Source organism: Aquarana catesbeiana, linkage group LG12 (assembly GCF_042186555.1).
Source record: "Aquarana catesbeiana isolate 2022-GZ linkage group LG12, ASM4218655v1, whole genome shotgun sequence".
NCBI classification, from domain to species: Eukaryota; Metazoa; Chordata; class Amphibia; order Anura; family Ranidae; genus Aquarana; species Aquarana catesbeiana.
Genome location: NC_133335.1, coordinates 194,526,634 through 194,542,106, shown reverse-complemented (window position 1 = coordinate 194,542,106; position 15,473 = coordinate 194,526,634). Strand labels below are relative to the sequence as shown.

The 15,473-nt window shown below is 42.2% G+C and overlaps 1 protein-coding gene across 1 annotated transcript in view; it reads left to right on the top strand.

The window, feature by feature from the left end:
- The window catches only part of AHCY (adenosylhomocysteinase), a 30,538-nt gene extending 15,613 nt beyond the window's left edge, over positions 1-14,925 (top strand). Inside the window, exons 3-10 of the mRNA XM_073606366.1 lie at positions 297-372; positions 894-1,046; positions 1,667-1,779; positions 1,886-2,093; positions 3,475-3,562; positions 5,884-6,001; positions 10,507-10,701; positions 14,456-14,925. Of these exons, the coding sequence (XP_073462467.1) occupies positions 297-372; positions 894-1,046; positions 1,667-1,779; positions 1,886-2,093; positions 3,475-3,562; positions 5,884-6,001; positions 10,507-10,701; positions 14,456-14,587 (1,083 nt within the window). The 3' untranslated portion in view covers positions 14,588-14,925. The remainder of the gene's footprint in view (positions 1-296; positions 373-893; positions 1,047-1,666; positions 1,780-1,885; positions 2,094-3,474; positions 3,563-5,883; positions 6,002-10,506; positions 10,702-14,455) is intronic.
- The last annotated feature ends 548 nt before the right edge of the window (positions 14,926-15,473 follow it).

Sequence of the window (15,473 nt, the reverse complement as noted above, 5' to 3'; positions counted from 1 at the left end):
AATTGGTTAAACTGTGTACCTGTGCATTTTTGATTTTTCACCACTAGGTGTCAGCATTTTATAAGGCTTGGATTTGTATGGACCGTTTTCAGAATTCTTGTGCTTGCTGCAAAGTTTTTACATTTTTGTGCAGGAAGCATGGTCACTGTGTTGAAGTGCTGCTCTGTCTAGATCTGTGATACCTTCCCAATGACTGAACTTTGCATACAGGAGTCTGGTCTTGAAATAATCATGCACCTTGCATTCCCTGATCCTGTACTCGTACAATAAAATATATATATTTTTAATTCTTCCAGGTGCAGTGGTCAAGCTGCAATATCTTCTCCACCCAGGATCATGCTGCTGCAGCCATTGCTAAGACCGGGGTCCCAGGTAAGGCAGAGAAGTTATTCTGTGAATCAAAGCTTATGTTTTGTAAGTACGCATAATCATTCTAAGGCCCCTTTCACACTTGTCCAAAGTTACAGGAAAAGTTGCACATCAGTTGCATGACAAGTCCTACCCCATAATTCTCAATGATAACCAGTCATATCTGTGTAATTTCAAGTTGCACCAACTTCAAAGTAGTCCCTGTGCTACTTTGGTTTGACTTTGATGTGAGTTGAGGTCCGTAGACCAAGTTTACACAGGCATTCCCTGAAATCACAGCAGTGTGAAAGGGGCCTAAATAGTGTATTGTCAAATTCCCTATCCTGCCAAACACAAAGCATTTTTGCTTTGTAAAGTCAATATTCGAGTGGCACTTCTTGCAGGAGTTATAATGGTATAAAAATGCAAGGACTGCTTCAAGCTTTACCTTCAGAGACGAGGGGGGGAAATGCATGATAATTAGAACTGCAATTAATTTATCTAGCAGAAGTGGAGTTGTGTATAACCCAGCTGTTTCCATGCAGTGTACGCCTGGAAGGGGGAGACCGATGAAGAGTACATCTGGTGCATTGAGCAAACCATATATTTTTCCGATGGAAAACCACTTAACATGATCCTTGACGATGGAGGAGATCTCACAAACCTTGTTCACACCAAACACACAGAGTTGCTGAAAGGTAATTAGACTGGAAATCCATTTGCATTGATATTTTGCAGTTTACAATATTACCACTAGGTGGGAGTGTTGTACAGACTAAATACTTTTCTGTAAAGTACATGTACAGGTGATGGCTTTTATTGATGAAATTATAATAAAATGTTTTCTGTTAGCCAGGAAAGGCTATTACTTTGGTTTTCACTATTCTCATGTAATATGACCTGCTAGGTACAATACTGCAAAGGAGAATTTATTTTGGTGGTAGGTTATGGCAGTAGCGAGAAATATACAGCCAAATTTAAAGCGCTTTTTAAAAAAATGTGTGTATGTACACATTTTAAAAAAAGTTCTTTAAATTTGGCTGTATATTTCTCGCTACTGCCATAACCTACCACCAAAATAAATTCTCCTGATCACAGCTATACTATATGCGTATGTTAGTTGTTTGTACCCTTTAGTATAGCCCAGAGAGAATAGGGCCGTACTTCTATTATTATTTTATTTATTTTTTTTTTTGTTATGTGAAACCGTTCTTCTCCGCTATCAAACTGCAGCCCACCATAACGCTACAGACCTGCCAGCCTTTGGTCACCCACTATGACCTTTTACCTATCAGTTGATGCTTTCTCTTTCATGTAGGAATTAAGGGAATCTCTGAAGAGACGACCACAGGCGTGCACAACCTTTACAAAATGAAAGCTGATGGGACCTTAAAAGTACCCGCCATCAATGTCAATGACTCTGTGACAAAGGTAGGTTCATGCCTTGATTAAAGGCTAAATTGGTGCATGATTGGTTGTGGTGAAGACTTCACTTGTTGGAATTGTTAATGCATCTTTTTAAAATTAAATTTTTCAGAGCAAGTTTGATAACCTGTACGGTTGCCGAGAGTCTCTGATTGATGGCATTAAGCGAGCCACTGATGTGATGATTGCAGGGAAGGTCGCAGTGGTTGCAGGTTATGGCGATGTTGGAAAAGGTTGTGCTCAGGCTTTAAGAGGCTTTGGTGCACGTGTCATCATCACAGAGATAGACCCCATCAATGCTCTGCAGGCAGCCATGGAAGGTGAGGACCATACAACACGCCAACCTTAAATTCTGCATTGTTAATACATTTATGTACAGAATCTAAAATCATGCAGTGAAGCTTAAGGTGGTTTTAGGAATGCTGGTTAAACATCTTATTAACCTAACTCAATGGTTGATGTAGTTGGCCCACTTGCTGCGGGGCCCCATGCTAAGTGGTTGCCCTACTGCATTTCGAAGGAGGGCACTCGCTTGGCACAGGTGGCAATTAGAGAATGTTTTGAATTCTCTTGATGAATGCTAACCATTCTGATTGGAGGTGGGGTAGTGACATCACACTCTCCTTGTCCAGTCGGAGAATGATTTGCACCCACTGATCTCAGGTCCAGTGCTTTGCAGGATCCTGTGAAAAATGGTAAATGCTCATATGTTCCTCCTCTGAATTTTTGCTTTTAATTGTGGTCCATAAAGACATGCATGAACAAGTTTGGGGAGGAGGAACTTAAAGCGGAGGTTCACACAAAAATTGAACCTCCGCTTTTTGGAACCCTCCCCCACTCCGGTGTCACATTTGGCACCTTTCAGGGGGGAGGGGGGTGCAGATACCTTTCTAAGACCGGTATTTGCACCCACTTCCGGCATAGACTCCCACGGGAGTCTATGCCTCTTCCCGTCCCCACCGCGCTGTCTGCTGGGACACACACGGTCCCAGAGACAGCAGGGACCAGTTAGGAAGCGCAACTCGCACATGCGCAGTAGGGAACCGGGAAGTGAAGCCGCAGCGCTTCCATTCCTGATTCCCTTACAGAGAATGGCGGCGGCAGCACCCGAGGACTGAGGGACGATTCCGTCTCGGGTGCTGACATCGTTGGACCCTGGGACAGGTGAGTGTCCTTATTTTAAAAGTCAGCAGCTGCATTATTTGTTGCTGCTGACTTTTTTTTTTTTGTATTGTTTTTTCCGCGGGACTCCCTCTTTTTAACTAGCCTGTACAGAGTCCTCACCTCAACCCAATAGAACACCTTTGGGATGAATTGGAGTGGAAACTGTGAGCCAGGCCTTTTCGTCCACATCAGTGCCTAACCACACAAATGCACTTCTGGAAGAATGGTCAAACATTCCCATAGACACACTCCTAAACCTTGTGGACAGCCTTCCCAGAAGAGTTGAAGCTGTTATAGCTGCAAAGGGTGGGCCAACTCAATATTGAACCCTACGGACTAAGACGCCATTAAAGCTCCCTGTGTGTGTGTATAAAGGCAGGCGTCCAATACTTTTGACATTATAGTGTATATGCATCTTTCTTGCAGGTTTGTTAGTATATGTGTTTGGGGGGGGGGGGGGGGGTAGCCTTTTTAAGACTTCAGTAGTTTGGTAAAGCCCAGAATTCTACTTTTTTTTTTTTTTTTTTTTTTTTGCAGGTTATGAGGTCACAACAATGGATGAAGCTTGCAAAGAAGGGAACATTTTTGTCACCACAACAGGGTGCTCTGACATTGTGGAGGGCAGGTGAGAAACCAAAAAGACTATTGCATTTTTAAAATCGAGCTTTGCTGTAAATGAGATGTTTAAAAACAAAAATAAAATTTTTAGGTGCATAGAAATCGTACACTAAAACTACTGTGGTTTCCTGATGTTGGTGACATGACAGTGCACTGCTCCATGTGATTTCGGCAGTACCGTATATAGCTTTTTGGTTGGGCAGAATTGGCTTTTGCTGCGGGAGTTTACCAGAGGACAGTAGGATTCCAAAAATGTGCTGAGTGGACTGACTTTATTACCATCCTGAATTAAGACTTGGCAACGTGTGGTTTTTTTTTTTTCTTTGGGGTGTGGTTTTGGGTTATTAGTTCATTCTGAGTTTGAGGAATAAACAAAGTTGCAGGCATACAGATCAGTGTGGTATAGAGGTTCACTGTCTACAGTTCACATTATGGCACACAATGTTCGAAAGTAGATAAGCAATATGCACACTTAAAGGTTGTAAACCACAAAGGCATAATGAGCTAGTATGTATCGCATACTAGCTCATTATGAAATCCTTGCCTTAGACCGATGCCCTGAATCGGCGCCGGCACACTGCTGACAGGGCAGACTTCTTTCCCGGGGTTACTTCCGGGTTCACAGACTCTGGCGCTGTGATTGGCCAGAGCCGTGACGTCACTCCTGCGCATGCTGCCCGGCACGGGCACTAAAAATAAAAAAATCGGTATCAAACATGGACCAAGAGGTCCAGGTGAGAGAACTTGTCTTCCTGTCCTGACTCCTTTACCAACAGTCGTTCAAGGTCTCTTATAGAATCAAGATCCCAAAGTGTAGTTAAATCAGTTGACTTCCAGTGATGTGGGATAACCACCCTTCCTGCGGTCAGAAAATGCTGCAAGACATCTTTCAACCACTTCAGCCCCAGAAGATTTGGCTGCTGAATGACCAAGCCATTTTTTGTGATTCGGCACTGCGTCGCTTTAACTGACAATTGCACGGTCGTATGACGCTGTACCCAAACAAAATTGACTTTTTTTTTTCCCCCACAAATAGAGCTTTCTTTTGGTGGCACTTGCCACTGCGGCTTTTATTTTTTGCGCTATGAATAAAAAAATGACCATTTTGAAAAAAATACAATATTTTGTACTTTTTGCTATAAAACTTTTTTTTTTTCTCAGTTTGGCCCGATGAAAAGTCCATAGAGAACACCGTGAAAAATGTGCGATTTTTCTAAAATGTCCACCAATTCACACCGTGCCAGTGATTCCCTCTCCCTCTCCCTCTCCCCCTCCCCCTCCCATCCGTTCCAGTGTCATCTCATTCCATATGCAACTAAAGATGCACAAATAGTGTGATACCGTAGAACATAACATTTATTAAACTTGTGAACAACTTCAATCATTGCACTCACATGATAACCTCTTTAGATCAAGCCAAATCAACACAGCAACATGGGATCCCATGAATAAGTCAGGTATGACGAAACATGTCGGGGCGTGGCTGTACGGCATCCATCAGTAGTGAGTGTGACGGAGGGGACGCTGCATCTCATCTCCGTGTGTCAGCAGGAGATCCGTGCTTGATCTGATGAGCTTTAGCGAGTGGGGGTGAGAGCCTGTTATCGCTTACCTTGGGTCCGCCGCGACCTTCTTTCACAGTGGTGCTGGGTGTTTCACAGAGGAGGATTGATATTTTGGATTGCTGTGTTGATTTGGCTTGATCTAAAGAGGTTATCATGTGAGTGCAATGATTGAAGTTGTTCACAAGTTTTAATAAATTTTATGTTTTACGGTATCACACTATTTGCGCATCTTTATTTGCATATGGAATGAGATGACACTGGAACGGATGGAACTTGGAGTTTTCACCTTCACCTGATCATCCAGTTGATTATGCTTGTTTGCCAAAACACGAGAGTGTGAGGCATATTTAGTCGATAAGTGTTGACTCCAGAGGGAGAGTTATCACTGGCACGGTGTGAATTGGTGGACATCTTAGAAAATCGCACACTTTTTCACGGTGTTCTCTCTATGGACTTTTCATGGATGAACTGCTTATATTTTTTCACCTATGATGCCATTTTGATTTGTGGCATATTTATAGATTTCTTTGTGAGTGGTACACATAATTATCACGTAGTATCACTATAGTACAAAGGGTATAATATTTTGAACACTAGGTTGTGGCATCACTGAAATTAGCGCCGCTTACATTAATTTTTGTTTTTTGCAAATTAATAGAGGTTTTTAGTTTTCACACTTTGCTTCTTGTCTTTGTAGTCCTTTGCAACAACACTCCCAACCCATTGCACATAACTTGGCTGACCTCTTATTTTTACCCCTCAGGCACTTGGAACAGATGAAGGATGATTCCATTGTTTGCAACATTGGCCACTTTGATGTTGAACTCGACGTGAAGTGGTTGAATGAAAACGCTGCTAAGAAAGTGAACATCAAGCCACAGGTAAACCATAGCCACATTTTAATACTGTACCCTTAGAGCAAGGGTAGACAGCCTCGGCACTCCAGCTGTGGTGAAGCTACAAATCCCAATCCCATCATGCCTCTGCCTCTAGGAGTCATACCTGTGATTGTCAGGGTCTTGCAATGTCTCATGGGACTTGTAGTTTTCAAAACAGCTGGAGGGCCGAGTTTGCCAACCCCTGGCTTAGAGGGTCAGTAAATCCATGGTAGACGCACGCAGTATTAATACTGTGCACATGTGAAAGGGCCACACTTGGCCACTAGATTGTGCTACGGATTTTTCGTTAATGCTTGGCTCCATCTAATGGGCAATTGTGGCATTTTCTGTCTAAAATGGTGTGTGTGTGTGTGTGTGTGTGTGTGTGTGTGTGTGTGTGTGTGTCTCTATATCCTCCTCCCACTGTGTCATGTAGTCTGTTTGGCGGCCGTCCATTGTAACACAGCCCCACCTCCTCCTTGTCCGTGATGGAGGAACACTGTTACAATTTCCCAGCGTTGTATCCGTGTTCCGTCTCTCACGGAGGAGGCGGGGCTTTGTTACAATGGACGGCCGCCGAACACTGCATGACACAGTGGGAGACACCCCCTGTTTTGGTTACTAAAGGTACAGCTGCAGATGGGCATGACAACAGTGGATGGCACCATCTGTTTTAGTAATCACAGGTACAGCTGCAGATGGGCACCCTCACTCTAGTATAAGCCGCGTTGGGGGGGTGTTTCCAGCCTAAAGTGCTGAAAAACTCGGCTTAAACTCATATATAAATCAACCCCTTTTTTAATATGTGTGTTGCCCACCGCTAACACCAAAGACCTTAACCTCTTGCCTACTGGGCACTTTAACCCTTTTCCTGAATAATGAAGAAACTCCTGCGCTGTCAGAAATACCTATGCTAAGGGGCACTGCTGCAACACCTAAATGGTTGATCCAAACAGGCAAAAGTGGTATGAATAAAGTGAGTGGTGATTGCGCTGTGATAAAAAGGGGAAGGGGAAGGAGCTAACTCAAATGTATAGAGGTGAGTGAAAAAAAAACATTTTACAAAAGGTATGAGCATGAGGGCTAGTATCATACTAGCACATGAAAAAATATTGTAGATACTGAAACAAAAGAAAAGAAAAATCTCAGTGCAAAAGGGCTAGTATCATACTAGCACATATGCGGTAACTCAGCAAATACTTATTGGTGACTCCAAGTAAATAAATAAATAGTGAACAGTCCCACCACCTTGTAGTACAAAGTGCTCAAACAATGAGTCATCAGTTCCAGAAAGGCAAAATGAAAAAATTATACAAAATATAACAGTATAATGAAATGTAATAAAGTGCAATCTCACGGGCCCTAAATCCGAATAGACTGAGGAAACAACATTGCCTAAAACGTATAAAAAGCTGTAAAATGAGTGACAAATACAGTGTGGGTACAAAAAAATGAACTAAATAAAAATATATAAACCAAAAAAAGTCCATGTTCATGAGGGCTAGTATCATACTAACACATAAAAAATATTGTAAATACTGAAACAAAAAAAAAATCTCAGTGCAAAGGGGCTAGTATCATACTAGCACATATGTGGTAACTCAGCAAATTCTTATTAGTGACTCCAAGTAAATAAATAAATGGTGAACAGTCCCACCACTTTGTAGTACAAAGTGCTCAAACAATGGGTCATCATTTCCAAAAATGGCAAGTCCACAACCCACAGGAAAGGGAAACAAGGTCTTCAGTGGGGACACCTCTGTGCTCGCAAGCAGCTCACCTTACTGCTGCAAGACAACAGCTTGTAATCCAATAACAAATCACCAGCAGGCAAGGGTCCCATCCAGTAGTTCAGGCGATTCGGGTGGTGGATGTGCAGGATGGTATATAAAAAACATAAGCAGACAGTATATAGTATAACTCCGTGGTGGCCAGAGTGGAAAAAGGGACAGGACACAGAAGGGGGATGCACTCACTTTTGTAAAATGAGTGTGGGCGTCAATCCAACGAACGCTGAGTTCGTTTACCTCAAAAGGGTGTCTTCAAACCGTCCCCATTTCCTCAATGCTCGTCACAATGGGATGAATATATGTGGAGTGTTGGAAGAGTGCACATAGCGTGATCCCGTATATAAATGCGTTTTATTAGGTTAAAAACAACATGGTACACTTACATTTAGCAGAAGGCTATAGTAAAAAAACATCCACGAGCACCGAGCTTGTATCCTATCGTCAGTCTATGACAGTTCCTGTGCTCCAATCCTGACACGTATCGTCACGTGACTTCATCAGAGGATGGCCTACTGGCACTTTAACGCTTTTCCTGCCCATGCCAATTTTTAGCACTGTCAGCTGTATGACAATTGTGTGGTAATGCAACACTGTACCCAAACAACTTTTTTATTATTTTCTTCACACAAATAGAGCTTTCTTGTGGTGGTTTTAAGCGGCACTTTAAAAAAAAACATTTCCGCTAAATAAATGAAGACAAACTTTTGAAGGAATAGGGAAGAAAAAGGAAATTTCATAGTTTTGTTAACATTTTTACAAACTGATCATTTTTCTCCTTTCACTGGTGGGCACTGTTAGGACTGCACTGATAATCTGCTCTATCGGTGTACTTGTCCAACCCCCCCCCCCCCCCCCCCCCCCCCCCTTCTTTCTTTTTTTTTTGTTTTTTTGTTTTTTTTTTGTTTTTTGAGAAGCCGGTTACTGGCTCTCTGCAAATGCTGTCGGCACGAGGAAAAGAGTGGCGATAACCAGCTTCTGTTGACATCTGTGATTGGACACTGCTGATCATGTGGTTAAGAGCCGCTGATTGGCTGTTTATTTCAAGTGATCAGCAGTGTCCTCCAGATACTGCAATCGGAGCACGCCACCCCGCAGCTCCCAGAACTAGACGACTGCGCTGTAGCCCTCATTGGGCTAGAGCACGGTTGGCAAGTGATTTTAAGATCAATATAAAATGGCATTATGCATATCCCTGCTGGGCACTTTTTAGAAAAAATTGACAAATAGTTGTATTGTGGAATCTGTATCGAATTTATTTATTTGAAGACCTCCTGCTCTGCATAAAGTATGTGATTTACCAATGCTTTCCTCTGATTGTGACTGTAGAGCCTAATTGCTGACCTGGACCACATACAGGGTTTACCCCGCTTGACTTTCCCAGCACTGGTTTTAGGTCAATGGCTCCTAATTGCACAATTTTTTTTTTTTTTTTGTTTGTTTCCCTTTTTTCTTAGAGGCAAGCCTGAACCATTTTACACAGCTAGCAGTAATTATAAATAATTGTTCTGTTACTTGCAAACATCCATAACCACAAACACATACACGTCTGCTTTTTTTTTTTTTTTATGCACATGTAGCCCATAATATCTCTAGTCTATACAGTGCCAGGATAGAACAGAACAAACAAGGGAGCTTGGTGTGGTGCATGATCTGGAGACAGATGGCAGTAAGCTGAGAGTTGGGCTGTAAAGTCGAACTTGGGACCCTAAAATACATTTGCTGGAACAGGTAGTTTTTGGAAGAAATTCAAAAACCTTTTTTTGTGGTTCGTAACCCACTATATTCAGTGAGGTGACTGGCCTCTGGTGATGCAGGGATGAAACAAATCCTTTAACATTAGTTGTACCTGTTTATCTGCAGTCTTTTCTCATCAGCTGCTTAAAGCCTAGAATTTTATAAAGTTTGTCTGAGCTGTCAGAAAACAGGCAGGGGTGGCTGAAGTTACACTCTGCAGAGTTGAGCTCTGACAGCTGATTAGAAGGGCCACGTCCCCTTCACACAGCTCACAGGCATAGAGCTGAGGCTGTCAATTGGCCCTGTCACCTGTGTTCTCTTGGTATAAGACCCCTTTCACACTGAGGCGCTTTTCAGGCTTTCATGCTAAAAAAAAAAGCACCTGAAAAGCTCATGAAATCTTAGTCATTAAAATCAATGAATGCTTTCACACTGGGAAAGTGCGCTGGCAGGCGGTGAAAAAACGCCCCTCTCCATTGATATGAATGAAAAGCTCTTCAAAAGCGCCTCAGTGTGAAAGGGGCCTTAGGAAGACTTGTCAGAAGTGATTTCATGCTGACAGCAGAGGAACAAGCAGCAGACAGGCATTACGCTTGGGGGGTTGATTTACTAAAACTGGAGAGTGCAAAATCTGGTGCAGCTGTACATGGTGGGCAATCTGCTTCCAGGTTCTTTTTGACCAAGCTTAATTGAACAAGCTGAAGTTAGAAGCTGATTGGCTACCATGCATAGCTGCACCAAATTTTGCAATGTCCAGTCTTAGTAAATCAACCCCTGTGTGTTCTTAATTGAGACAAGTATACACTATAGAGGGATATGCTCATATCTCGTCTTGAAGTTTACAACCACTTTAATTCTATTGCAAGTACCTAGTTGCCCTATATAGTTTAGGCTTGGTGTGGAGCAACTTGTGTTTTTATAGTCCCTTTTTTCAAAATAAAGTGGATCTGAAGAGGTTCATAATGAATTCTTTGCTTTCTACAGGTGGACCGGTACCTCCTGAAAAATGGACGCCACATTATATTACTTGCCGAAGGCCGTCTAGTAAATTTAGGATGTGCGATGGGTCACCCTAGCTTCGTCATGAGCAATTCCTTCACTAACCAGGTCATGGCGCAGATTGAACTGTGGACCAATACTGACAAATATCCTGTAGGGGTGTATTTCCTGCCCAAAAAGGTAGGTTCCAAAGAGGTCCATGTCCATAGTGGTAACTTCTAATCTGCAGAAAGCCTAGTTATTGTCTTTGTTCAGTGAGAATTGTTAACGACTTCAAATAGTGCTGTTATGTATACTTGGTTCCCATCATGCCAAGTATGAATTTTTTTTTTTTTTTTTTTCCTCCATTTGCCATAAGTATTGTATATTCTTGATTTGAGTGACCATCTCTTATCTGTTGCACTTTAATACAGCCAAATCCCTGGTCAGAGACCGTCTATCCACGCTGACTGTTGCTATCAAATGTCAAACTTAACTACTTGCATGCTGGGCAATTTTTGCTCCCTTCCTGCCCAGGCCAATTTTCAGCGCTGTCACTTTGAATGTCAATTGCACGGTCATGCAACACTGACCTTTTTGTTTTTGTGTTAAAAAAAAAAAGGTATTTAATCACTACTGGGCTTTTATTTTTTGCTAAACAAATGAAAAAAGACCAAAAATTTAGAACATTTTTCATAGTTTTTGTTTTAAAATTTAGCAAACGGCTTTTTCTCCTTCACTGATAATTCGTGACCTATCAGTGTAGATGTCCCTTCTAATACTAGTCAGTAATCTGCTCTCCTCTCCTCTTCTCTTCTCGTGCTGTCAGCTTGAGGAAAGAAAAGCTGATAACTGGCTTGTGTTTACATTCGTGATCAGCTATTATTGGACACAGCTGATCACATGGTAAAGGGCCACTGATTGGCCTTTTACCCTGACCTGTGAGTCCAAAGGACTTGAGATCATGGAGCACACTGGAAGATGTTTATGTACGCCTACCCAGCAAAGTCAGTTCACGCTGTAGCAGCCTTTCAGCTATAGCGCAGGCAGAAAGTGGTTAAAGAGGAGCTTCAGTCTACCCTCCAAAAAAAATTAAGTAGCTGCTCAACGTATTAGGGCCCCCCCCCCCCAATTTTGTGGGCCTGCGACACTGTAACCAAACTTATGTGTGGTGTCCACCCCCCCAAAATGGCGCTTTCTTTTGGTGACATTTGATTACCTTTTTGCGCTAAAAAATTGACACACATCCAATTAAAGTAAATCTAATTTCTTCATCCGTTTAGGCCAATATGTATTCTACTACATATTTTTGTTAAAAAAAAAAATATCCATTACTGATTTGCACAAAACTTATAGCGTCTACAAAGTGGGATAGATTTAGAGTGTGTTTTTTGTTTTTTTTTTTTTTTTTTTTTGTTTTTTTTTTTTTGTAATGGCGGCTATTTTTGGGACTGCAACATTGCAGTGGACAAATCGGACACCTAACTAAAGGAGGTGCATACTAACTGTGTGGGGGATGGTCTGACTGAATGAAGACAGATATCAGTGTTCCTGCTTAGCAGGAACACTAGCCCTATCTTCTCTGTTGGAACATTGATCTACCTTGTTCATAGGCAGATTGCTGTTCAGCCTCTCTGGGGAGCAATTGCAGGTGGCTGGTGGACATTGGGTCTGCCGGACCTGTTTGGCTCCCCCTCTGTCCAATTGGCACGTACGCGACTCCCTGTGCCTATTGCATGAAAAGATGTACAGGTACGTAGTTTTGTGCTATAGAGCCGACCCTTGTATATCTGGGCGGAGTGGTTAAACAGGCTGCACACAGCTTTTGATTCGGGTACTCAAATTGAAAAATATTCAGGTTCTTGATCAGATCTAAAATCCAATTTTGATTATGAGATCAAAGTGTGTGGGTTTTTTTTTTTTTTTTTCTTGCGCTACATAGTTGGGAATAAATTTACAGGCAGTCTGTGCAGTTTTGTTGCAAGCATAACTGATCCATATTGGATTGTGTAGTAAGATTAGCTCAGCACTTAATGCAAGAGGAACACCTTTATCCATCGGCCAAAAACTGACACCTCATTAGTGGTACAAAGTTATAACTGTGCCTGAATGCTTAAGGTGTGATAATAGTTGTAAAACCTACGAGGCAATACAACACAACACGGTGGTTTCAATTTATTCTTTTTTACCCAGCAGACTTGGAATGATCATGTGTCGCTTTTCCCAACAGGGAGCCTATAACTACCTAGCCGGACCTTCTAATGGGGCATGCCTTGACAATTAGTGGCCAGCTTGTAAACTTTCTAAAGCCAAAGGCAGTGGAGCTTTAGTCTGGCAGGTGTCGGTTTTCATTCTGTGAGCTGACGCTTTTGCTTCAATATTTGATTTGGCTGATGGGGAATTTTTTAATATTTCAACCACTTTTACAGCCTCTTAATTGCTGACTCCCCACCAACTTTTTATGTGGCCTCTTTGTGTTGCCGCCAAGGCAAGGCGAAGCATTCTGCAATGCCTAGGACAGTCTTGTGCAAAAGCAGCAGGATCTGGAAGTTTAAAGAATAGGAAATGGCCTGAATCATTGCTTAAGAAATATTCTACAACCTTTTTATTGATCTAAACAAGTGCATAAAAGCAATCTAATCATCGTGTGTTGTAAAAATGAAAGGGAAACAAAATTTAAAAAAATTTCTACAGGTTGTGGTAGAAACTGTTGTCCTTAACATTGGGGCCCCTGCAGTGCCTTCAGCGCACGTGTATGGCATGTTGCATTAAAGCCCATAGCCATTTAATTGCCAACACCCTGCCAGCTTTTTAAATGGCCTTTGTGTTGCTGTCAAGAGAAGGCTAAGCAGTCTAGAGGGTTTTGAATGGTCTTGCGCAACAGCAGCTGGATCTAAAGGTTCAAAGAAAAATAGGAAATTGCATGAATCATTGCTTGAGAAATGTTATACAGTCTTTTGTAATGGTCTAAATGAGAGCACATAAAGGCAACATAATCATGTGTTGTATAAATTTAAAAGGAGAGGGAGACTTTAGTAATGGAGCAAGAACAAGTCTGCTGCAGTGCATTCAGTGGATGTGTGCTAAAGTGATATTAAAGGAAACAAATTAACCACTCTCGCACTTTGACAATTGCGCAGTCATGCAACACTGTACCAAAATGAATTTATCATTTTCTTCCCGCAAATAGCTTGCTTTTGGTGGTATTCAGTCACTGCTGTGTTGGTCTTTTTTGTAAAAAAAACAATAATTTTGAAGCAAAAGTTATTTGTCAGTAAATTTTTGTAAATTTTTTCCTCCTTCACTGACAGTCACTGATGAGGAGGCACTAATATGCCGCACTTATGGGTGGCACTGAGCACTCATAGGTGGCACTGAAAGGCAGCAGTGACTGGCATTACTAATGGGCACTGATTGGTGGCACTAGGGTGCTTTACTGTAATCGGGGCACTTACAAGTGCCCTTATTACATGTCCGTGTGTTCCCTACGAAGAGATGCTGCTGATCGGCTCGCCTCGCCACAGTCAGTGTAAGTCAATGAGAGCTGATCACCATCGCTTCTGTGTCTACATGTGACCAGCTATGATTGGACACAACCGATCACATGGTTAAAGAGCAGCATGCTCGGCTCTTTACAGAGATCGGGGTCGCGCCGTGTCCTAGCAACATGGCGCAGCCGAAATCTCCACACTGTACATCAGAGCGGCCGTTCTGGGTGTCGTCATGTCCACCCTGAACGAGAGCCACACTGTTCTTCCATCATTTGACAGTGGTTGGGCGGCAAGCGGTTAAATTCTTGCCTGCTCTGTACGGTGGCTTTTGCACAGAAAAGCTCCGATCCTCCTCTTCTCATTGGTTCACTGGCTGTGATGTCATCTGGAGCCCCCTTCCAATTTTTGTAGCCTTTTTAATAATCTTTTTTTGTATATCCTAATCAATTTGTTACTTTTTGCAGCTTGATGAAGCAGTGGCAGCTGCCCATCTTGATAAACTTGGAGTGAAACTGACTAAGCTTACAGACAAGCAAGCCAAGTACCTCGGCATAGACAAGGAGGGACCCTTCAAACCTGATCACTACCGATATTAAGAGCCAACTACAAGGAGCCAAAGATGACCTAGCGGAGAGATCAGTCCACTATCCATGTGCTTTTTTCCCCTTGATCCCAAACGGTTTACCTCTGCAACCCTGATCAGGAAACCTTGTGGTTCTATAGTCTCCAAGGGAGCACACCTTGTTGTGTTTCAAAGACTGTACCGCAAAATGTGCCTGTTTTTTGTATCTGGAAAGTTACATGTGAATCCTTAATACTGTTTTATTGCTTTCTTCTATCTCAAAACAATTTTACCTTTTTCTGATGCCTGTCTCGGCTTTGTGGATTTGTCATGAAAGCACTTAAGATGTATAAAACACCTTTGTTTATTATAGTGCCTTGGTTTGTCATATTTAGGATGTTGATAGTCCACTGCTGGTTTTTAGTAGAAAAGTCACCCTTGCATGTAATCCTCATTTTCATACATTCTCTCTGATAACACACCTGAGAGGATCTTCCATCCCACAAAAGAGTTGGGAAATTGCATTTCCATCTTTTTTTTTTTTTCTTTTAAGCCCAGTTTACACCATTTGTTTTAGGTGCAAGCCCAACCTCATGGTGATTGGGCAGAAGGGGAATTGGCAGGAAGAGTGGGGGTGTTTATATTTGAGAAGTGGGGGAAAAATGGCGCTGGACCTTTAGGGTTATCACACTGGTATTGCCATCTTAAAGGATCGCCATGGTCTCCTTGGGTTGTAATGTAACAATGGAAAGTGAAGCGCCACACCACTAAGAGTTCCAGATACAACTTTATTCCAGTAAAAGTCAGGGGGACAATCCAAAAAACCAATGCATTTTGGGTGTACAAGAGCACCCCCTTAATCAGGTTGCTTGACCAATATGATGACTAGAAGGGCACTGGACTTTTATGCAAGCATAAGC